A 24,445-nucleotide genomic window follows, 5' to 3' on the forward strand; every position below is an offset into this window, starting at 1 on the left:
GCCCTTGTGGGCCAAGCAGTGAGGGAGATGAGCTGAGCCTAGCCTATGGGCAACTGGGAGACAAGCCCCACCCTCTGCCCACCCTGTGGCCCCCACCAAGCCCCAGCTGTTGTCCAGGTCCTTCTGGCTTCAGACACGGTTTGGGGAAAGATCACCGGACAGCCGGTGCTACTCAGGGGGTGGAGGAAGGAGGATGCAGAGCCGACGTGCGGTGCAGTATGGCTGCATTTAATTCAACCTCGAGTGAGTTCTGCAGGGCCGGGACAAGGCCTCCTCTCTCTGTAAACTCGGATCCACAGAAGCAGGTCACCTGCGCCTGCTCCAAAGGGTGATGGTGGGAGGGGCGTTCCTGGCTGTGACAAGGGCCAGAGGTCAAGGCCACTACCCCAGGGCGGGCCACATGTAGGGAGGCTCCTGCGCCCTGCAGGTAGAGGGGCTGGGCAGGGAGCTGGGGGTCGGGGCCAAGCTTGGGGGCATGCATTTTTGGGACCCCGAGGGGCATCCCACAATCCCCAGGGTGGGAGCGGCCCGTGGACACTGACAGGGAGGCCTATGGGCAACTCGGAGACAAGCCCCACCCTCTGCCCACCCTGTGGCCCCCACCAAGCCCCAGCTGTTGTCCAGGTGGGAGAACAAGCTGTTTCCATTATCACAACAGTTTGCAACAAAAACACAAACCAAGCCCTGCACTTAAGGTCTTATCTTTCAATTGCTTAAAATTCATCAGTGCAAAGTGAGGTAAAAGGGTTCCCAAGGAGGGCCGGGCAGTCACACAAGCCTGCGTCTCTTGGAGTCCCTCTCCACGTCCCCCTCTTCTGTGCCTGCCTCGCAGCCCAGTGGAGACACGAGGTTCAGCAGAGGGTCCTCGGAGGCCCGGCCAAACAGCGAGAGCAGGAGGGCCACGCCAAAGCCTGTGGCTCGCTCGCCCTGTGGGCAGAGGGGCAGGGAGTGACCCTGGGCAGGCAGGGCCCTCAGATCCAAGGCAGAGTGTCCCCACCACCGCCCTTGCTCAGGCCCCGCCCCCTTCTCCTAAGGGGGTCCTGGAGAGGCAGCCAGAAATCCCGTCTTCCCAAAGAGTCCTGCCACCCTCAGGGCCAGCATGTGGGGGGTGGGCAGTGGGCATGGCCCTGTGTACCCCTAGCCCACAGCCCTTCTTGGAGTGGGTAAGCGTGAGTCCAAGGGCCTGGGGCCTCCTGCTGAGGAGCCACCCTGCTCCCTTGGGAGATGATACCAAGGGTCAGGGGGACCACGGCTGGCTGGGGGCAGGGCCACAGTGGCATGACCCACACACAGAATGTGTTTGACGAGCTCAGCCTGCAGCCCCAGAGCCAGAGAGGGGCTCCAGAAAGGCAGAGGGTAAGCACGTGGGGACGGGGCCAGGCTGGTGAGGAGGGGGTGGTGGGGAAGCAGGACTGGATGACCGCCCAGCAAAGGGGAGGGGGCGGCGCCCAGGGGAGGTGCCTAAAGGCACAGCAGCCCCCGGAGCGCGCGGGGCCCGGCCCAGAGCCGGGACACTCACGGTGTGCACGGGCGCGGCCATGTCCAGGTGCACCCACACCCCCGGCCAGTCGAAGCCAATGTGGGAGGCAATGAAGAGGCCGGCGCAGGAGCTGGGGCTGTTGTCCCGGTCCTGGGGCAGAGAGGCAGACGGACAATGACCCACACAGCTGCCTCTCGAGGCTGCTGCTGCTAAGATGTAGGGACTGCTTGCAGCTGGGCCCCACTGGGGTCCCCCCTGAGCCTGCTCCCCCACATCTCGGGAGCCACCTCCCCTCGTGTAGGGGGCGGAGGCCAGGGGTGGGCTGTGGGGGGGGGGTGCTGGGGGTCTGCCTTCAGCCTAGAACCAGGGAAGGAGCGTGTGGGGGTTCGGAGGAGAACCGAATCGACCCGAGAATGTGAGAGAAACCCCTGGTGGCTGCCGGGCCAAGGCGGCCAGGGAGACCAGTCAGAGACTCGTGGCCCCTTCAAACACGCCCTCCTAAAGGCGCCCCTCTTTAGGAGGTCACAGGTCTGTGGCCCTGACACCCTGTCTCCTGGTGGGTCAGCTGGTGACCCTCCTCGCACTGCGGCTGTTTTCTGCGGGCACCCTGTCTCCCGGCTGCATGGACGCTCCCTGAAGCCAGGGTCTGTCCTCCCCCACCCCGTCCCACGTGGGCCACGTCCAGGGCGCCTGCCCCCGACCCACCGCCACAGAGTTCTTCATGTCGGCTACGGCCGAGGCGAGCTCGCTGAAGTGCAGCTCGGGGCAGTAGACGAGCGGGTGAACCAGGTCCCCACACTTGCGACCGGCCGTCACGCAGGCGGCCTCCCACTCGGCACTGTTGGTGAGCACTGCAGCGTGGTACTTCCCCGTGGCGATGCCCTGGGGGAAGAGCAGGAGGAGGGGCAGAGGCCCGAGACGGGGTCAGGGATAGATGGAAAGGAATCAACAGAGGCCGAGAGAAACAAATCGAAGAGAGAAAAGAAGGAGACAAGAGGGAAGCACTGAACATCAAGCACACAGACGATGGCGTCCTGTCTGGCTTCCAGATCCCACTGGGCTTGAGCTGCTTAGGAGCCCACAGGCTCGTCTCTGGGTCGGCCCAGGTCACGAAGATTTAGGGACAGCAGCCAGCCCACCACCGCCACCACCCCGCAGCCCTGCCTGCCTCTCCACCTGGAGAAGTCCAGCACTGAGGGGGGTTTGGGTTCTCCAGGGCCTGAGGGTGGGGCCCACCTGAGCTCCCGTCAGCGTGGCCATGTCCAAGATGATGTCGGCGCCCAGGTCCTTGCAGGCGTAGCACACGCCGTCTGCCAGCACCAGCCTGCCCTCGGCATCGGTGTTGTTGATTTCCACAGTCCTGGTGCAGCAGCGAGACCCTGGCTCAGGGATGGGGCTCTTTGGGGCCCTTGGAGTGAGTCCCTAACTGGGAAGACCCCACGTAGAGCCCCTGTCCCTGCAGGTCCTGGGTATTTTTCACAAGAGCCTTGAGCCTGATCCTTGATTCACCCAATCCCCCAGGGTGCAGGGATGCCCTACTCCCTGCACCTTGTAGACTTGGAGACAAAAGCAAAGGCCTCCCTGTCAAATTCCCACCCTGACACTTGAGAGCTGTGAGCCAGGGCAGGCTGTTTACCAAGCCCACGTCTCAGTCTCCCCATCTGAAAAAGGGGGGATAGGGCTGCAGCGGCAATGGTATGAAATGGGTTGGGGAAATGCCCAGAGGAGGAAGCAGGTGATGGGGTGAGGCTTTTTAAGGGTCACCCAGCTAACAGGCCTCAGCAAGGAGTGGGGTAGCAGCAAGTGGAGTCTCCTAATCTTAGTTCTGGGGTGCCATTTTTCCCCACTTCTTTAGCTGCCATCATTTCACAGCCAAGAAGAAATAATCCACAGCTAACATTATGCTTAATGGTAAAGGTCTGAAAGCCTTCCCCTAAGGTGAGGAACAAGGCATGGATGTATGCTTTCACTACTGCTGTTCAATATTGTACTGAAGTTTTAACCACAGCAACTAGGCAAGAAAAAGAAATGGAAGACATCCAAACTGGAAAGGAAGAAGAAAAACCAAACTTATTTGTAGATGATATGAATTCTTTGGAAAGCCCAAAGAATCTATAAGAAATATATTATGAGAACTAATACTTGAATTCAGCAAAGTGGTGGGGTACAAGATCAAAGCACCCCCCTCCCCCCAAAAAAAGAGATCAATGGTGTTTCTATGCACCAGCAATAAGCAATTCAAAAAGGAAATCCAGGAAACAATTTGATTTACAACAGCAACTGAAAGGATAAGATATCTAAGAATGAACAATCCCAAAATAAAATAAAAATAAAAAAAACCATTACAATGGTAATTAAAAGATCAAATAGCTAGGAATAAATTTAGCCAATGATGCAAAGGGCTTGTACACAGATTACAAATCATTATGGAAAGAAATACAAACATAAATAAATGGAAAGATATCCCATGTTCATGGATTGGAAGACAATATCACTAAGATGTCAATACTACCTAAAGTGATCTAAAGATTCAACTCAATCTCAATCAAAATTCCAATAGCAATAAATTTCAAAACAAAATATTCAATGGAACAGAACTCAGAGTTCAGAAATAAACCTTCACATCTATAGCCAAAGGTGCCAATACCACTCAATGTGAAAGAATAGTCTCTTCAACAAAAATGGTGCTGGGACAATCAGATATCCACATGCATAAGAATAAAAATGGACCCCTACTTCATACCATATACAGAAATTAACTCAAAATGGATCAAATCTCTAAATATAAGAACTCAAACTATAAAACTCCTAGAAGAAAACATAAGGGAATTACTTCAGGGCCTTGTATTAGGCAATGGAGTCTTATACTTTATACTAAAAGCACAAGCAACAAAAGAAAATATAGATAAAGTGGACATAAAAATGACAAACTTGTGCAACAAAGGAGATTATCAAGAAAGTGAAAAAAAGTCAATGCACAGAATGGAAGAAATTATTTGGAAACCATATATCTGATAAGGGTTTAATATCTAGATTATATAAAGGAACCTGCCACTCAATAACAAAAAGACAAACAACCAATTGCAACATGGACAAAGGATTTGAACAGATATTTCTCCAGAGAAGATATGCAAATGAAAAAATATTCAATGTCATCTGTTATTAAGGAAGTGTGAATCAAAACCACAGTGACATACCAGCTCATGCCCGCTAGAATAGCTATTATTAAAAAGAAAAACAACAGAAAATAATAAGTGCTGGCAAGTATGTGGAAGATCTAAGGACTCTTGTGCATTGTTGGTGGGAATGTAATATGGTACAGTAGCTGTGCAAAACAGTTTGGCAGTTCCTCAAAAGAGCAAGTAGAATTATCATACAACCCAGCAATCCCACTTCTAGGTAAATCCCCCAAATAACTGAAAGCAGAGACTCAGACAGATGCTTTACACATATGTTCACTGCAGCATGAGTCACAATTGCCAAAAGATGGAAGTAACCCAAGTGTCTACCAACAGATGAACGGATAAAGAAAATGTGATTCTAAATAATGGAATATGTTAGAATGAAGTCCTGATTCATGCTACTACATGGATGGACCATGGAGACATCATGTTGAGTGCAATAAGCCAAACACAAAAGGACAGATGCTGTATAATTTCACTTCTATGAGATAACGAGAGCATGCAAATTCAGAGACAGGAAGTCGAGTCTGGGTCACTAGGGGCGGGGAAAGGGCGACTGGGGAGTTATGCTTAATGGGTGTGGAGACCCTGTTTGGGGTGATGGGTGGGAAGCTTTGGTATTAGATGATGGTGACAGTAGCTAAACATTGTGAAAGCGACAAAAGCCACTGAATCGTAGCTTTGGAAACGGCTGAAATGGGAAAGTTTATATTGTATATATGTTCCCATGATTTAAAAGAGAGAAACCGAAGACAGTGCCAATGAAATGTAGCACATGATCCCGGGCTGGACCTAACAGCGCAGGAGAGAAGGCCCAAAAGGACATTATTGGGACAGATGAAAAAATTGGAATATGGACTGCATGTTTCCATCAATGTTAAATTTTGTGATGGCTGTACTGTAAGGTGGTGACATAAATTTAATGTCCTTGTTCTCAGAAAATGCACCTGTGTTTGAGGAGCACGATGCATGCAACCTGCTCTCTAAATGTTTAGGAAATAGATACATAAATAGGATGAAACAGCAAATGCTCACAGCAAACTTGGGTATCTGAGTGAGGAGTTCTATGTATTATTTTTGTACAATTTTGTATAAGTTTGAAGTTATTTCAAAATAAAAGAAAAAGACAATGGTCCAAGACTGAATCCCACAGCTGGGAGGGTCCCCGAGCAGGGAATTTTTAATTTATTTTCTTTCATTTGTTGCAGAAGGCTACATTTCTGAAAGTATTATTTCAAGAATGACCAATTTTGAGTATGTACCTATCAAATGATAGCTTGCAATACCTTAAAAATACCCTAGTAAGAAAAAATTAATTAGTATTTGATCAACTAAATAATTGTGTAATGCAATTTATAAAGATGCCTAACAGAAGTTTACCTTCTGTATTCAATGACTTGTTCAATTAAAAATTAGCATCATAGGAGAGTTGCTAAGATTTCAAAACTTGAAACAATCTAAAAACTTCAGTGTCAGTATTTTTCATGTTCTAGACTTCTCCATACACTATTACAGAAAGAATAAAAACTCTAGAAGTCCTCACTATCTTACATTTTATGGTTCAAAATATTCTCTTTCAAAAAGAATGTGAGAGGGCGGTGCAAAAGTGGCTCAGTGGCAGAGTTCTCACTTGCCATGCCTGAGACCCGGGTTCGATTCCCGGTGCCTGCCCATGCAAAAAAAAAAAAAAAAAAAGCCCTCAGAAAAAGATTGTGAGAAACAAAATTAAAGGATCTGTTTATGTAAATACTGACTTTGTTTGCCTCTTGTTTTGAACAAGAAAGAGGTCTAGTTCTAAGAAGAAAAATATACATAAGTGTCTTTCTCTTTTTTCATTATTCTTTCTAAATGTATTAATTTAGTGTTATTTAGTATATTTTAAAGATGTTTACAAACACTCCCTCTCCCATAATCTCTAATCTGCTTTCTATCTCAGAAGCAGGAACTCTTGGGTTCAGGGCTTCCAGCACCCTGAGCATGTCAAGCTTAGAGGTGTGGGAGGGCCTGGCCCTAAGCATAGGCCTCCCCTGAGCTCCTGAGCCAGGTAGCCGGTGGGGACCCAGCACTCCAGCAGGTGACTTGGGCCACTTGGACCAAAGCTACCCTGGACTCTCCTGGACACTCCATGAACAAGCACCTGCTGGCCAGGGGGTGGGGGAAGAGGGGGTGGGGGGAGCCTGGCAGCTGCCCAGGGCCTCTCGTCACAGGGGTCCTTCCTACAGGATCTGCCTCTGGCCTGGAGACTTCCCCACGGGGCTGCAGTGGGCAGGGCTTGCTGGTGGGGTTGCAATCCCCGTCTCCACCCTGCACCTGGCTCAGGTGGGAACGACACAGCCCTGGCCTTGAGAAGGTAGAGGCCAAGGGTACGAACAACAGGGCCAGTATGCCTAGAAGACAGGAGGGGGGACAGGTGGGGGGGCAGGCAGCGGGACAGGCAGGGGGACAGCTGGGGACTGGTGAGGGAACAGGTGAGGGGAGAGGCGGGGAACAGGTTGGGGGACAGCGCCTTACTTTCCTGAGTACAGCAGGTGGATGTCGTCAGGCCTCGTGGCGCTGGGCCCCACCGCGTTCTCCGCCAAGCAAAACACGGCGTGGAGGTTGTCTTTGAAACCCTGGCAAGAAAGAGGGCAGACGATTCTTGAAGATGATTGCATAACGATGTAACTTTTACAGTGTGACTGTGGGATTGTGAAAACCTCGTGTCTGATGCACCTTCCATCTAAGGTAGGGGCAGATGAGTAAAAAATATGGATTAAAAATAAACAAATAATAGGGGAGACAAAGGTTAAAATAAATTGAGTAGATGGAAAAACTAGTGGTCAATGAGAGGGAGGGGTAAGGGGTATGGGATGTGTGAGTTTTTTCTTTTTCTTTTTTTTTGTGGAGTGATGCAAATGTTCTAAAAAATGATCATGGTGATGAATATACTACTATGTGATGACACTATGAGCCACTGGTTGTATGCCATGTATGGACTATATGTGTGTAAAGATGTATCAGTAAAATATATACATATATATATATATATAGAAAGAAAGAGGGCAGAGGTGCCAGTTACAGGTTGTTGTTAGTGGTGGTGGTGGTGGGGGAGCCAGGAGGGCCCCAGACAGACAGATTGACAGACAGAGTGAGGCAGAGACAGCAGCTGTCTCCTCCACTCCTGAGGACCCCTGGTCCCTAACACTTGGTTAGCATGTCCATGTCTGGCCATCCCTGTCCCAGGCTTCCAGCAATTTATGGCCAACAGGGATGGGGGGTGGGGAGCTAAGAATAAATGAAGCAATGACCGCATGACCCCTGGAATAAAAGGAATTATCCCCCAGGGGTTCCAAGCCACTGAGGCCAGAAAGATGAACTTTGCCCACAAAAGAGGGAGCCCTGAAAAGCGCCCCAGAGAGGGGAATATTGAATTTGGGCCCAAGTGGTACAGACATTTGCCAAAGAGAGAAGAGGAAACAGCAATGCAACATGCAGGAGAGGGCATGGGGGGTAGGAGTTGGAGGGGGGTTTGGTGGGCTTAGGCCAGTGGTTCCCAAACTTGACTGGGCAGAGTCGCTATACCCCCTGCACCCCTTGCCAAGCTTCTGGATCTGCAGCTCTGAGGGCGCCCAGGGGTCGCTGGTGCACCTGGAGACCATGGCTGGAGACAACTGGCTCAGAGGCCAGGGTGCAGGCCTTGGGCAAGCGATCCTGGACTTATGCCACTAGATAACGGGGTACAGAGGCAGCCAGTCTAAGCAGTGCTTCTCAAAGCCAGGCCTTCGAACTGTGAGGGACTCAGACTCCCAGGAGTGGCTCCAGGAATGCCCACTCTTCCCACGCTCCCAGAGTGATTCTACCGTGTATATGGGACCCGCTGCTCTCACAGAAGGGGAGGCCAGAACTGGGAGCCTGGGCAGCAGTGCTAAGATTGGGCTGGGTCCTATAAGAGTCCAGGGGACCCCCAGGGCCTGAGGCCACCCTGCCACAGCCCAACCTCCAGGTCTTGGGATACCAGCGCCCGCTCCTTTGAAAAATATTTAAATGTTTCAGTTTGAAAATCTCAGCAAGTTACAAAAAATTTTTGGAAAAATAGTGCAGGTTCCAGATATCCTTTGTCCTGATTCCCAAAATGTTAGCATCTTGCATAACTGTAGCACAAAGACCAGAATTGGGATTAGAGAAAGAACACTGACTGCTATCTGCAGGTGTTACCCAAATGGCACCCTTTGTTCCACTAGCATCCTTCTCGAGGGCAGGACCCAACTGGACCACACATAGCACTTTCTCGTCTGGTCTCCTGAGGATCCTTCGGTCTGAACCTTGCTGTCTGTCTCTCACGCCCTCAGCGCTTGTGGCGTCGTGTATGCTGGTGGCTCCCACGGCCCCTGCCAGTCCCCCCACTGTGGAGGGCCTGCGTTGACTCGATGGAAGCCCTTGGAGACCATCTCTGTAGCCTGCCTCTTGTCACACCAATTTCTATATCTGTTGCTCATTGGTACCTCAATCAGCTAGTATTACTACAGCGTTCACTCAATAGTGATTTTCTGTTTCCATCTTTCCTTCTACCATTATTAACTGGGATTCCACTGGAAGAAATCATTTTCTCCCCAGCCCACACCCCACCATTTATTTATTCATTCAGTGATGTACCCCCCACCCGCCTGGAAGGTTCTGGCTTTATTCTGTGGCCATACCCCACTGCTATCGTGACTTAGTTTGTAGCTTCGGTTGTGGCACTTTTCAAGTGACTGACAAGGAGATGTCGAGGCTAAGCAGGCTGGGGTAATTGCGGGGATGGCGGGGCAGTGGAGGGGACTCAGCACCCTTCCAGCAGCATGGCTGTGGCACCCCTGGAGGTAGAGAGGTCCCGGGGAGGCTGAGACCACTCACTGCTGCCAGCTGGTGAACTGGTATTATTGCCAAGTGGCTTCCAGTGAGCGGGATTCGAGTCTGGCAGAGTCTACCTGCTGGGGCATTTCCCAGCCAGCAGGGCCCAGCTGCCAGGGATGAAGGTGGGGGTGGGATGGCAAAGACTAGCCCCAGGGAGCCAGCCACGTGACCCCTCCAAAATCACTTCTCCACGGCGCACCAACAAGCTGCAGCTGCTGCCTTCAGAGAGCGCTATCTAGTGAGAGCCCTGCAATGGGGACCGCGGCCCCTGGCTGGCTTCCCGACCAGCTCACCCACCAAGGAGACCAGCGGCCTGGGAGGGGTGGGAAAGGCAGGTGGCAGCACTGGGAGCTGCTCGCCCAAGGCCTGTCTACATGGCTCCTCGTTAGTCCCCACCAGAGAGGGAAAAGGGTGACACAGGCTCCTTTTGCATCCTTCCCACAGAGGCTGCCTGCGGGTGGCCGCTGCTCCAGGAAGGCCTACAGTCTTGGGACAGCATGTGGCTCTACCCGGGCTGAGCCTGAGAGGAGGCCCTTCTGCAGGCAGGGGCTGTGAGGGGAAGCAGGAGGCCGTGGACTGAAGGCCACCTGCCCTGCTAGGAGGGGCCTATGCGCTCTGGCAGGGTTGCACTCTGCCAGCCCTCAGCTCCAGGCAGACCGAGCGCCCTGCTTCTCCCAGGATTCCTGCTCCATGCGCCATGACAACAGTCAACCCCTCTAATGGCAGGGAGCCGGGCTGGACTGATGACCAGTCTGAATTAGAAACTACCTGCCAGGATGTTCTGGGTTTTGTTTTGCATTGTAAAGTTTACCCTAAGGACCAAGTTTTCCAGGTAGCACGGGTGGCACCCCTGACGGTGGTCGGCAGGCACTTCACTGCTTTAATAAGCACTTTGCTCCCAAATGCCCTTGTCCTGGCTTCTTCCTGCCCCTCCCACCTGCAGAGCTTTTAGCCTCTATGGGTGCTGGCCCGAGGGGAGCCTCCTCTCACAGGGACACTGGTTAGACCAGAGTGTAGCTGCCATCTGTTCTTGGTGACGAGAGTCTTAATGTCTGGAGAACCTGTGGGGCCCTGTGCTGTCACGGGCAGACTCCCAGCACACAGAACCTCTGACAGGTGCTGCAAAGTACCTGCCACCTCCTTACAGCAGAGTCACCACGAGCTGATCCCGTAATCGGCAGCTTCCCAAAGACACTGCCTGCTGGGCTGGGGGCTTCCCCAAAGACACTGCCTGCTGGTCCCTTAACCAGTGGCTCCCAAAAGATACTGCCTTCTGGTCCCTTGGCCAGGGGCTCCCTCAAAAACACTGCCTGATAAAGTTAGATATATTGAGCAATGGAATCAAATAGAGTGTTCAGATATAGACCCTCTCATCTACAGACAATTAATATTTGAGAAAGCAGTCAAACCAACTCACCTGGGACAGAACAGTCTCTTCAATAAATGGTGCCTAGAGAACTGGATATCCAAATGCAAAAGAATGAAAGAGGACCCATATCTCACATCCTATACAAAAATTAACTCAAAATGGATCAAAGACCTAAACATTAGATCTAAGAGCATAAAACTGTTAGAAGAAAATGTAGGGAAATATCTTATCAATCTTATAATAGGAGGTGGTTTCTTAGACCTTACACCCAAAGCATGAGCATTCAAGAAAGAAAGAAAGAAATGGGAACTCCTCAAAATTAAACATTTTTGTGCATAAAAGAACTTCATCAAGAAAGTAAAAAGACAGCCTACACAATGGGAGACAATATTTGGAAACGATATATAAGATAAGGGTCTAGTATCCAGAATACATAAAGAGATTGTTCAACTCAACAACAAAAAGACAGACAACCCAATTACAAAATGGGCAAAATACTTGAACAGACACTTCTCAAAAGAGAAAATACAAATGGCCAAAATCCACATGAAAAGATGCTCAACTTCCCTGGCTATTAGGGAAATGTAAATCAAAGCCACAATGAGATATCATCTCACACCCACTAGAATGGCCATTATCAATAAAACAGAAAACGACAAGTGCTGGAGAGGATGTGGAGAAAGAGGCACACTTATCCACTGTTGGTGGGAATATAAAATGGTACAACCTCTGTGGAATGCAGTTTGGAGGTTCCTCAGGAAGCCAAGTATAGAATTGCTATATGACCTGGCAATACCATTGCTAGGTATCTACTCAGAGGACATGAGGGCAAGGACACAAACGGACATTTGCACACCAATGTTTATAGCAGCAATAATTACAATTACCAAGAGATGGAAACAGCCAAACTGTCCATCAACAGATGAGTGGCTAAACAAGCTGTAGTTTACACATACGATGGAATATTATGCAGCTGTAAGACAGAATAAAGTTATGAAATATGTAACAACATGGATGGACCTTAAGGACATTATGCTGCGTGAGATTAGCCAGAAACAAAAGGACAAATACTAGTATGGTCTCATTGATATGAACTGACATTAGTGAATAAACTTGGAGAATTTCATTGGTAACAGAGACCACCAGGAGATAGAAACAGGGTAAGATATTGGGTAATTGGAGCTGAAGGCATACAAATTGTTCAATAGGACTGATGGTAAAAATTCAGAAATGGATAGCACAATACTACCTAACTATAATACAATTATGTTAGAACACTGAATGAGGTTGAATGTGAGAATGATAGAGGGAGGAGTGCTGGGGGCACAAATGAAATCAGAAAGAAAGATAGACTATAAAGACTGAGATGGTGTAATCTAGGAATGCCTAGGGAGTATAATGATAGTGACTAAATGTACAAATTTAAAAATGTTTTTGCATGAGGAAGAACAAAGGAATGTCATTACTGCAGGGTGTTGAAAATAGATGATAATTAATATTTTAAAATTTTAACTTATGTGTGAGACTAAAGCAAAAAACGTTTATTTGGTACAGAATTTATATTTTGACTAGCGCAGTTCCTAATATAACTTATGTGGACAGCTTAACTGAACACCATAAGTACATGGAACCTTGAGTAGGGCATGGGATTTTGTAGATTTGTCCAGAGTGATGCCCCAATAAATCCCAGAGTGATTTGAACAGTGAGTAAAAAAGTATTTGCAAAGTCCCCTTGGGGGAATGGTGAGAAAGGGGTAAAATTCAACTTCCCCTCGTGGGGAATTCATGATATTCTCACAAGCCATGGGGACAACCAAAGCAATAAGCTGAGTCCCCAATCATGAGGTTTGTTTATATGAAACTTAACCCCAGAAAGGACAGGTCAAGCCTATTTAAAATTAGGCCTAAGTGTCACCCCCAAGACAACCTCTTTTGTTGCTCAGATGTGGCCTCTCTCTCCAGCCAACACAAGCAAACTCACCACCCTCCCCCTGTCTACGTGGGACATGACTCCCAGGGGTGTAGACCTTCCTGGCAACATGGGACAGAAATCCTAGAATGAGCTGGGACTCAGCATCAAGAGATTGAGAAAACCTTCTTGACCAAAAAGGGGAAGAGTGAAATGAGACAAAATAAAGTGTCAATGGCTGAGAGATTCCAAACACAGTCAAAAGGTTATCCTGGAGGTTATTCTGATGCATTAAATAGACATTCCCTTGTTAGTCAAGATGTAATAGAGAGGCTGGAGGGAACTGCCTGAAAATGTAGAGCTGTGTTCCAGTAGCCATGTTTCTTGAAGATGATTGTATAATGATAAAGCTTTCGCAATGTGACTGTGTGATTGTGAAAAACTTGTGTCTGATGCTCTTTTTAGCTACCTTATCAACAGACAAGTAAAACACACAGAATAAAAATAAATAATAGGGGGAACAAATGTTAAAATAAATTTAGTAGATTGAAATGCTAGTGATCAATGATAGGGAGGGGTAAGGAGTATGGTATGTATGAATTTTTTTCTGTTGTCTTTTTACTTTTTTTCCTGAATCAATGTAAATGTTCTAAGAAATGATCATGATGATGAATATGCAACTATGTGATGATATTGTGAGTTACTGATTACATACGTAGAATGGAATGATCATATGTTAAGAATGTTTGTATTTGTTTCTTGCTTTATTTATTTATTTTTAATGTAAAAATTAAAAAACAAAACAAAACACTGCCTGCTGGTTCCTTAGGCGGAGGCTCCCCTAGAGCCATCCCCACCCCCTGCCCCTTAGAAGCTGGAGCCACAGTCCCCCAGCCCCTGGGGCCATACAGGTCCTGAGGAAAATGAGAACAGTGGGACCCACGGTGTGTCCATGGCAGGCATGGAGCAGGCACTGAGAGGAAGTTACAGCTGATGGCAAGGGCTGATATTTGATGCAGAGATAAATAATGGAAAACTGCTGACCAACATTCAAGATTTAATAGCGGCATCAGACAAGCCTACTATGTCGTCACAACAGCGGTTGTGCCCAGGCCAGAGGACGGGAAGCAAGGCCTTGTGGCCTGTCCTGCAGCCTGCTGTCCCCACGCCAGGTGGACTTGCCCAGGCCCCACCTGCAGAGCTTCCCCCAAGCCTGGCCTCCCTCCTGGCAGAGGGGCCTTGCTTCCTAGGCACTGGGGCATGGCCATCACAACACTTGCCATGTTTATCCCCCATTTCACGGGGCTCCGGGGATGGCCCACCCAGCCTGAGCTCTGGGGCATCTGCTAAGGCAGGTAGGGAGGAGGCCAAGGGCGAGGGAGGAGAGGACAGTGGGGGTCGGGGGTGCAGCAGGGCCAACCTCGACGAGACCACGTGAAACCGATCTCCTACCCATAGGCTGTTGGGCTTACAGCTCCATCCAGGGCCTGGCCTGCAAGGTCTCGGGTTTCTCCATCGGCAAATACTGAGGGAGGGATACAGCCTCTAGAAGGCAGGAAGCCCTGGATCCCCCATGGGTGCCCAGAGGAGGGAGGACTTGGGGTGCGGCAAAGCAGGGAAACGAGCCCCCCCGACCCTGGGTGCGGGGCACCCCTGCAGCTCACTGGCTCTGCTCACCTGTTTGATGGCAGCTCGGAAGGCTCCCAGGATGGCTGCAGCCCCGCCACAGTCCCGCTTCATCCCAGGCATGGTGGTCTGCAGGGGGACACAGAGGGGCCGGAGAGGGGGTGAGCCACATGGGTGCCAAGCCCGCCAGCAGCTGTCCCTCCAAACCCATCACCCCACAACCTGTCAGTACACTGGGCCCACTGCTTCCCCCAATCCTGTGTGGACCCCATGCCTGGACCCCTTAGCGACCACGGAACTCCTAAAATTCTAACTGGTCAGATGGGGCATTCTCCAGGAGCATAGGGGAGCCATGGACAGGGACAGTGCATGTCTCCTTGGCCAACAGGGACAGATGAGGGGGATGAGGCTATTTCATCAGATCTTCATAGCAGAGCTGTGGGTGGTGGGCTGGGGCTGGGGCACGTAACAGGACGACACAGCTGCCCCTCTGCACGGCGGCCATGTTCCCGCAGGGGTCACAGCCACTCGCAGCCGAGGGTGGGCACCTTGGCCTGTCCCATGGCTGGCCAGCCACCTGTCCCTCCCCACCTTTTTCTCTGTGCCACCCAGTCTCTGAGGAAGAACCAAGGCCAGCTGAGCCTCCGTGACACCTTGAGGACCTGGACCAGGCTTCTGAGTGGCTGTCGGGGCTCCTGGGTCTCTCCCAGGACCTGGGACTGGGATACGAAATCTGGAGGGTGATGTTTGCTGGCAGCCTGTCTTGCTTATAAGCACCATGCATGGCAGGTCCGCTGTGCTTGGGGTGGGGGTGGGGGGTGGGGGCCGGCCTGAGACCCAGCTGCGGTCCCCGCCTTGCCAAGCCCTCCTAGAGGGGCCTGATGGCCTGTCCACGTTGGCAGCTCCAGCTCCCATGCTGAGAGCCACATGCTATGGGCCCCTGGCATGACAGTGGCTCCAACTGCACCATCTCACACCCACCACGCCACGGGGAGCCAGTGAACACTCTATGTCTGTCCTGCAGACCCCCCACACCTACTCAGGACTCCTCATCTCCTGCTTCCCTCCACCCCTTGGAGATCACCCGAAGTTGTCTCCCCGAACTGGACTTGCACCCTCTCCTGCAGCCTCTGCAGATGGCTCTGTCTGTCCCACAGCGCCCACCTCTCCCTGGTCCCTGGTTTCCGCTCTTAGGCCAAGTCTGCTTGGCATGCCACATCCTGAAGCCGTCCACAGAGACACCCTCTCTTCCCTTCCCTTCCCTTCCCCTCCTGGCCAAGCTCCTGACCACCCGCCTACCACCCCCACCCCCAGACCAGACTCCCGGGCCATCCCTGGCTCACAGCTCAGCAGCACTGCCACCACCAAGCTCAGCCCATATTTCTCGCATTCCCACCTGAGCGTCTCGCAGTGGGCACGGCCTCTCCTCCTTTCTTGAAGCCCCCGGCCCCTTGTGCCCCTTGGGGGCTGCACTCAAACCTAGGCCTGCTGACCACCCAGCGCGGCCCTCCCAAGCCACCCTCTGGGTCTCCTCTCTCCACCTCCCTCATCTTTCCCTGACTCTCCTTCCACGGCTCTTTGGTAGCCCGGGTCAGCTTTTATTCCAGGCCTCTTCCTGCTGCACTGCCCCAGGCCCACTCCCACCTGCCCCTCTGGCTCCCACATCCACACTCCCATCTCCAGGGCACCCCGGGGGTGTCTCCATCTCTAACGTCAGGCCGGGCCACCCCTAAGCTGCCGCCCCTTCTGCCTGCACCCAGCCTCCTCAGAGCCTGGCCCCCTGCGTCCTGCCCGCCTTGCCTCTGAAAGCTCTCCCATGGCTGGAGCCCTGCCTGAAAGGGAGCCTCCGGGCCACCCCCCTGTGGCCGCCTCTGCCTACCCTAGCCCAGGGGATTGGCTGACACCTTCACCATCTACTTTGCTCCGGGGGGACAGTCTCTGTTTGAGGTGATGAAGAAGTTTTCAAAACAGCTGTGATGGTTGCCCAGCATTACACTTTTGAAATGAAAAGTGTACATTTCAAAATCGCTAAAAAGATATATATTTGCCACAATAAACTTTTTTTTTTTAAAGCATTCCTCGTCTGGCCTCAATGACCCTTTTGTCCTCAGCTCTGTGCTTGTCCCTGTCTTTGATATTCTGCTCAGGTGGCAGGAACTACGCCCAGACACCACGGTCACACCGGCGTCCCCACCTGTGAGGGCCCCATCACCTCACCCCCTGGCCACAGCCCCACGGCTAAGACAGGTCCCCCAGAAAGCCCACGTGGAGGCAGCCTCCCCACACGGGGCCCAGAACCCAGCTGAGAGCTGCTGAACATTTTCACATTGATAGGAACCCAACTCCAACGACAAGTTCACATTTTAAATTAACACCAGGTCATCAGATAGAAGGACTTGGGTCAGAAGTTTATCAAGTGATTTTTGAACCCTTACCATATGACCAAGCCCCTAATTTTAGTGGAAAGTAGTTTTAAATCTAAACAGGGCTGCTTTTACAATTAAACCTAGAGTGAAAATTCATCTAGCACAATGGAAAATAAGCCATGTCTTCTGACAGAATCTGTAAGAGCGCAGGTTGTTTAAACTGAAAAGCAGGGCCTCACATCTGGAATCAAACCATCTGCAAAATGGCCCTTAACAGAAAAATGTCTCGGAAGGGCTCCACCTAACACGGTCAGGCACCGCTGTCCAGGCACATCCCCAGCGAACGCTGACCCTGCAAAGCCAACTCATATGAGCACAGAAGGTTTTGCAAACTCCCCGCACATTGTCCACATTTCATAAAAGAAACTGTGTCCACAGTAACACTCAGTCACTGTTGCCTTTTTCACTGGCTTGACACTGGCACTGACGGGTGAGCAATTGGGCAGGTGGGAAGCTGGCACCTCGGCCGGGACCAAATAGTGTTGGCCTGTCGTCATTGCTTTCCTCATCCTATGCATTTCCGTAAAGTAAGACAATGCCATCTTCACTTAAGAATTCCCTTCCAGAAGCAGCAAAACTATTTTTAAACCTCTCCACCCTTGCACTAAGCTTTTTCAATGTTTTGTGTGAATAAATGCTACCTATTGAAATGCAATGCTTGGTGAGAGGAAAGTACCTGTGGGGTCGTTTAGGTTCTTAGTGGAACGAGGCATGTATGTCGTGGAAAGTTATTTTTACTTGAAAGATCGACTGGTGGACAATTGGTGGCCACCCAGACTTGGGTGTTTGGCATACATTTTCTCAAAAACGAACAAAATAAGGCTATCATTTCTAGGAAAACAGCTGACATTCTTTGTTGCCAGTGACAAAATTTGAGGTTTTAAACAAAAATCCGAACTTTGGAGCCATTCATCCTCCACCGTGGCAAGTTGCTAATACTCAATGACTTTTTCGATGAGATGGGTGTTGAGATGAATGAGTGTGAGTTTTTTATATTAGGTAATGAAATGTGTCAAAACTTGGAAGTTGTGCCTTATTCCATGAACCAAGACTTTCCAAAGGACCCATGAATGATATTACAGAATCATCCATGCAAAGTGCAAGAGAGATCAGTGGATTTTAACGTAGCAGAGTACAATGTTCACTGATCTGGTTGCAGATTCCACATTGTAACTAACCTTTAAGAAACCACCACTCGACGAGTTTTGGTGTAATACCAAAGAATAATACCCACAGTTATCTGAAAAGACTATAAAAATATTTCCCTCTTCTCCAACTATATATGCACAAAGCCAGATTTTCTTAATATATTTTACCTAAGACAACACATCATAAGAGACTAAATGCAGAAGTATTATATGAGAACACCATTGTGCTCTCTTAAGACAGACACCAAAGAGCAAAATGTAAGACAATTACGACAATGCTACTCATCTCACTAAATTTTTTTTGTTTTAAAAAATACAATCATTTTTTCATTAAAACTATGCTATGTTAACATGCAATGGATTTCTACTGTTATTTGTAAATGAATTAGTAATTATCTTTTAAATTTCTCAGTTTTTATTTCTAATGCAATAACTATCAATAGAGATCATCCATATAAAGGAAACTGCTTTAGGATCAATATTTTTTAAGAGTGTAAAGGAGTCCCAAGACTAAAATGTTTGCTAGTCCACTCTGGCCCTGATCTGACTTCGAGATCTTTGTAAATAGAGTTGTGATCATTCTTGTAAACTGGGGAGTTTTCTGTGCCATGCAGTGTATTTGCACAGGGACCATTTCTGCCCCGTTTGCTTAGCTGGGGCCTTTGGGGGAGATTTTGGGCTCCTGTAGGGCAGGATCTGAATCCCTGTGTCAATCGCTGGAGCCCCAGGGCCCAGCCCAGCACCGGGCTGGTGCCTGGCACCCAGGAAGGACTCAGTAAAAGGTGACTGGCTCACCCTGAACTGACAGAGAGCAGCTCCAAGTGCGGGGGCAGGCAGGCCTGTGTAAGACAGAAACCACGTGCCGATCTGCTCTTACCAAGGTACTGGGGCATTTCTGTATGTCCCAGGATCTGCAGGCCAGTGCGTGCCTAGGAGGGTCCAAGCCTACTGCCTCATTTTCAGAAGATGAGCTGGAACCCCAGGAAATGCCCTACACTCAGGTAGCTCCCGTGGCTCCCATCTGGCCCCTGAGACCCACTGCTCCCCTGGAGGCTGGGCAGCTGGGTTCCTAGGGAAGGCCCATGTGGGCCAACTTTCTGTGCCAGGAGTGCCCCACTGTCCAGGTGCACCTGCAGCCCAGCAAGATGAGAACAAGCTCACCCGTGTTTCCCCCAGGAGACTAGAGTTGTACCACCAGCAAAATGACTAACTCCCAGGAATCCCTGCTTCTCACTCTGGCTCTCCAAAAAGCCACTGTTGATAACAAGCATCTGATCCAAGGAGAAAAGAGTCTACAATTCTCCCAGGCCAAACTCAAAGGCTTGCAGTGGTGGGCAACAGGATGGGATGGGGAAGCTGCCAGCACCAGGTACCGATGATCAGGGGTAGAGAATTTACAAACAGTAGAAGACCAACTAAAAGTCAGTCTGCTTTTTAAGCTCACCATGTGCTGGCATCTCTAAACAATGCCAGTGACAAAATATCCCTCCCCCCAAAATCTATTGTCAGTCGAAGTTTTGACAATTGCTGTGACTACTACTGAGTTTTAATTATATAATTAAAGTTTAAAATTCGCCTATTTTTATTACTTAATCTTTAACAAACTCGCTCTGTGTGGACGTAAATAACCACCAGGTCCATCATTGGCCTACACATATAGACTCATTTGCAAACAAGTTCCTAACAGTTCTTTGGGTCAATTGAGTTGCAACTGGTGTTTCCAATGTCTGTGATACTACATAGTTCTGCACTGAAGCTGTAGATTCAAAGCAATGAGAGCGGTGACTGTAAAAGTCGAGACAGAGAACTTGAGTCCCTTTTATCCTGCCATTCCATAGGACCACTTGGAGTTGCGTTTGTTTTCTTACTCCAGAGACATTTGAAAGCTACTAGAATTGATCCCAAAGAACTGTAGACATGGTCAGTGCTGCAATTTCTGGATTTTATTGTGAAATGGGATTTTTATGAATACCTGCCAAATGATCCTAACTATTTTTGTATCTGTTGCTTCCTGTGAAAAACTTCAAAACTAATATTAATTGATAGCATTCTTGGACCAATTCTGAGTGAAGGCAGACTTACAAATCAGGCTCTTCTGTCTGTCTTTTTTTTTTTTGTCTGTCTGTTTGTTTGTTTGTCTTCTGTCTGTCTCTTGAACGTAAACAGGTAAAGAAGATCAATTTTGATGAAATCATTAACATTTGCAGAAGTCTCAAAAACAGACACTTTACCATCTGGTACCACAGCCATTAGCAATATGGAAGTATAAGTTTTGAAGAATTTGAGCAGGATTGGTACTAATTTCTTCTTGAATACTTGGTAGAATTTACATGTGAAGCCATCTGGCCATGGACTTTTCTTTTTTGGGAGCTTCTTGATGCCTGATTCAATCTCTTTACTTGTGATTGGCTTGTTGAGGGCATCTATTTCTTCTCGAGTCAATGTTGGTTGGTCATGCCTTTCTAGGAAGTTGTCCATTTCATCTAAATTGTCTAGTTTATTAACATATAGTGGCTCATAGTATCCTCTCATTACCTCCTTTATTTCTGCGGGGTCAGTGGTTATGTCTTCTCTTCCATTTCTCATTTTATTTGCATCTCTCTCTCTCTCTGTGTGTCTTTTTTTTTTTTCTTGTCAATCTAGCTAAGGATCCTGTGACACTACTGATTTTTCTCAAAGAAACAACTTCTGATTTTGTTGATTTTCTCAATTGTTTGCATAGTCTCAATTTCATTTATTTCTGCTCTAATCTTTGTTGTTCCTTTCCTTTTATTCGCTTTGGAGTTAGTCTGTTGTTCTTTCTCCAGTCCTTCTATAAGTGAACAGTTAATTCCTCAATTTTTGCTCTCTCTTCTTTTTAATATAGGCTTTTAAAGTAATAAATTTCCCTCTCAGCACTGCCTTTGCTGCAACCCATAAATTGTGATTTGTTGTGTTTTCATTCTCATTTGCCTCAAGATATTCATTGATTTCTCTTGCAATTTCTTTCTTGTTTAAGAGTATGTTGTTTAGCCTTCATTTATTTGTTAATTTTGTGGCCCTCTGCCTGTTGTTCATGGCCAACTTCATTCCATTATGATCTGTGAAAGTGTTTTGTATGATAGCAGTCTTTTAACATTTATTGAGATTTGCTTTGTGACCCAGAATATGGTCTATCCTTGAGAATGATCCAAGAGCACTTGAGAAAAAGGTGTATCCTGCTGCTGTGTGTGTAATGTTCTGTAAATGCCTGTTAAGTCTAGTTCATTTATTGTTATTTTCAAATTCTCTGTTTCCTTATTGATCCTCTGTCTAGATGGCCTATCCATTGATAGGAGTGGAGAATTGAAGTCTCCAACTATTATTGTAGAGTTGTCTACTTCTCCTTTCAGTATTTGCCTCATTTATTTTGGAACACTCTGGCTTGGTGCATAAATATGTACGACTGTTATTTCTTCTTGTTGAATTGTTACTTTAATTAATACATAGAGTCCTTCTTTGTCTCTTTAAATTGTTTCAGATTTGAAGTCTAATTTGTCAGATATTAGTATACCTACTCCTGCTCTTCTGGTTGTTGTTTGCATGAAATATCTTTTCCCAACCTTTCACTTTCAACCTATTTTTGTCTTGGATCTAAAGTGAGTCTCTTGTAGACAGCATGTAAATGGGCCCTGTTTTTCAATCAATCCTGCCAGTCTATGTGTTTTGACTGGGGAGTTTAATCCACTAACATTTAATGTTATTACTATAAAGGTGGTACTTTCTTTTACCATTTTCTCTTCTGGATTTAAATGTTATATCTATTTCTTTTCTCTTTGTACCTTTACTGATAGTCTTCATTTCTATATTCTTCTCCAGACCTCTCTCTCCTTTTCCTATCTGACTGTAGTGCTCCCTTTAGTATTTCTTGCAAAGCTGGTCTTTAACTCATAAATTCTCTCAGTGACCATCTGAAAATATTTTCATCTTCCCCTCATTTTTGAAGGACAATTTTGCTGGATATAGAATTCTTGGTTTGAAGTTTTTCTGTTTCAGAATCTTAAATATATCACATCACTGCCTTCTTGCCTCCATGGTTTCTGCTGAGAAATCCACACATAGTCTTACTGAGCTTCCCTTGTATATGATGGATTTTCTCTTGCTGCTTTCAAAATTTTCTTTTTCTCTCTGACATCTGACAGTCTGATTAGTAAGCATCGTGGAGTATGTCTATTTGGATCTATTCTGTTTGGGGTATGCTGTACTTCTTGTATCTGTTATTTCATGCCTTTCATAAGAGATGGGAAATTTTCAGTGATTATTTCCTCCATTAGTCTTTCTGCTCCTTTACCCTACTTTTCTCCTTCTGGGACACCCACAACACGTTTATCCATGTGCTTCATATTGTCATTCAATTCCCTGAGACCCTGCTCCTTTTTCTCCATTCTTTTCCCTATATTTTCTTTTGTGTGTGTTGGATTTCAGATCCTCTAGTTCACTCATCCTTTCTTCCACTTCTTCATATCTATTGTAGGTTTCCATTGTTGGGTTTTTTTTTTTTTTATCTCTTTTATTGTTCCCTTCATTCCTGTAAGTTCTGTAAGTTCTTCATTCCATAAAGTTCTTCTTTATGCTTGCTCAATGTCTTCTTTATATCCTCCCTCAACTTGCTGATTTGATTTTTGATGAAATTTTCCATGTCTGTTCAAACATCCTGACTTAGTTGCTTCAAGTCCTGTATCTCATTTGAAGTGTTGGTTTGTTCCTTTGACTGGGCCATATGTTTGATTTTCCTAGTTATGACTTATTTTTTACTGGTATCTAGGCATTTGATTTCCTTAAGGAGTTTATTCTGGAAGTTCTTTTCACTCTTTTACCTAGAGTTTTTTCTTGCTGGATGGCTTTGTCCTCTGTCTGTTCTTTGACATTCAGTTCAACTTATTCTAGACTTTTAGCACAGGTTCTGTTTAACTGATTGGAATTTTCAGTTCTTGTTTTTCTGTTTCTAGCCCTGCCAATATGGAGCCTTTTTTTCAAGGAGGGTCTCTTCAGATATCATCGACCCCAGTCAGATTTTCCCAGGCCAGACAGGCCCACTTCTCAGGAGGAAAGAGGAGCTAGCATCAGTACCTGAGAGTGAGGCCCAGTAGGCTGTCACACTTTCCTATGAAGCCTCTAGACTATGCTCTTCCTATCCTGCCCAGCATGTGGTGCTTGTCTGCCCACAGCTTCCCAGCAGTGTACAGGGATGTGGTGCCTTTGATCTCAACAGACTCTTCCTGCCAAGGGTGTGGTTGAGACTGAGGCTATTTTCCAGTCCCTGGGCCTGAATTCCCTGACAGAGGGCCTCGACTTGAGCTGGACCTTGCCACCCTTCTCTTGGGGAAGATAAGCCCTTTAGAGAATTAACCCCTCTCACCTGGCTAGTTACTTAAGTCTCTCAGACATGCCTTATATTCTGCCCTTGTTTGAGGCAGTGCTGAAGCCTGAGGGTATCTGCAATTCTATCTAATGAGTTCTTAAGAGATAAAAAAAAAAAAGAAAAAGAAAAAAGTCTTTTCAGAGCCAGACCCTGCTCTCCTGGTTGACCAAACAAGAGCTTGAGTTGGCCCTATGACCTGTCTCTGTGTGCTCCCTTTTCTTGGGGTCCAGCCCTTTTTCAGTATTTTGTTCTGTCCAACTCAAAAAGTCTCTGTTGCTGTTTTTTTCTCCTGTCAGTCCCGCCCCCTCTCTGGCAGGGCAAAAATACCTGGTTTCTTTAGTGCTTATTTCAGGTTTATCTGTGCTCGGAGCCTGTTTTCAGTAGTCAGAATTTGTTAATTCTGCAACTGGAGCCTGGTTGAGTTAAGCCCTTGCTACTAATAAAGTCTGTTTCTTTTCCCCTTAGGAAACCAGCCTGCTGTGTCCATGGGGGAGGGGCGCCTGCCTCCACAGCTTGGGGGACATACAGTTCTGTGTGGGGTCTCAACTGGTCCACCTGGTCCAGACTAGTGTATGCTGTATTTCCAGTCACTGATGCAGTCCCAGCAGTTGTTCTGTATAGTTCCTGGCTACTTACGAGCTGCTCTGGAGGACGAACTAAATTTTATACCTCACTATGCCACCATCTTGCCCCCTTCATCCACTTTTCAGAAGCATGTGGTTTTTTCCATTAAAAAAAAAAAAACTGTACTAACGTAATTTAGAAGCATTAATCCATTAATGTTTTCCTTTTTTGTCCTGTAATATTTATTTATTTTTTTACTGGCATGGTTATTATAGAATTCAATAAAAGAGATTTACCATCTGTGTTTGTGTGTATGTGTCTTAACTATTATTATTTTTAGTTGTAAGTTGTATTTCCTGATTAGTCCTGAAAAATATGTTTGGTTTACAGGAGGGAGGATGTAAAATTCAATGATCATCCACTCTAGATAGTGAAGATGCTAGACACACTGGAGGTATAAGAGACAGCAGCACAATCCCCACTCTAACT

At 47.7% G+C, this 24,445-nt stretch overlaps 1 protein-coding gene across 1 annotated transcript in view; it reads right to left on the reverse strand.

Annotated features, from left to right (window-relative positions):
• Positions 1–207: 207 nt before the first annotated feature.
• The window catches only part of NPEPL1 (aminopeptidase like 1), a 31,940-nt gene continuing 7,702 nt past the window's right edge, over positions 208–24,445 (reverse strand). Inside the window, exons 7-12 of the mRNA XM_077112914.1 lie at positions 14,490–14,567; positions 7,174–7,274; positions 2,717–2,840; positions 2,186–2,362; positions 1,520–1,630; positions 208–927 (exon numbers count right to left, since the gene is read on the reverse strand). Of these exons, the coding sequence (XP_076969029.1) occupies positions 769–927; positions 1,520–1,630; positions 2,186–2,362; positions 2,717–2,840; positions 7,174–7,274; positions 14,490–14,567 (750 nt within the window). The 3' untranslated portion in view covers positions 208–768. The remainder of the gene's footprint in view (positions 928–1,519; positions 1,631–2,185; positions 2,363–2,716; positions 2,841–7,173; positions 7,275–14,489; positions 14,568–24,445) is intronic.

Source organism: Tamandua tetradactyla, chromosome 1 (genome assembly GCF_023851605.1).
Source record: "Tamandua tetradactyla isolate mTamTet1 chromosome 1, mTamTet1.pri, whole genome shotgun sequence".
NCBI lineage: Eukaryota > Metazoa > Chordata > Mammalia > Pilosa > Myrmecophagidae > Tamandua > Tamandua tetradactyla.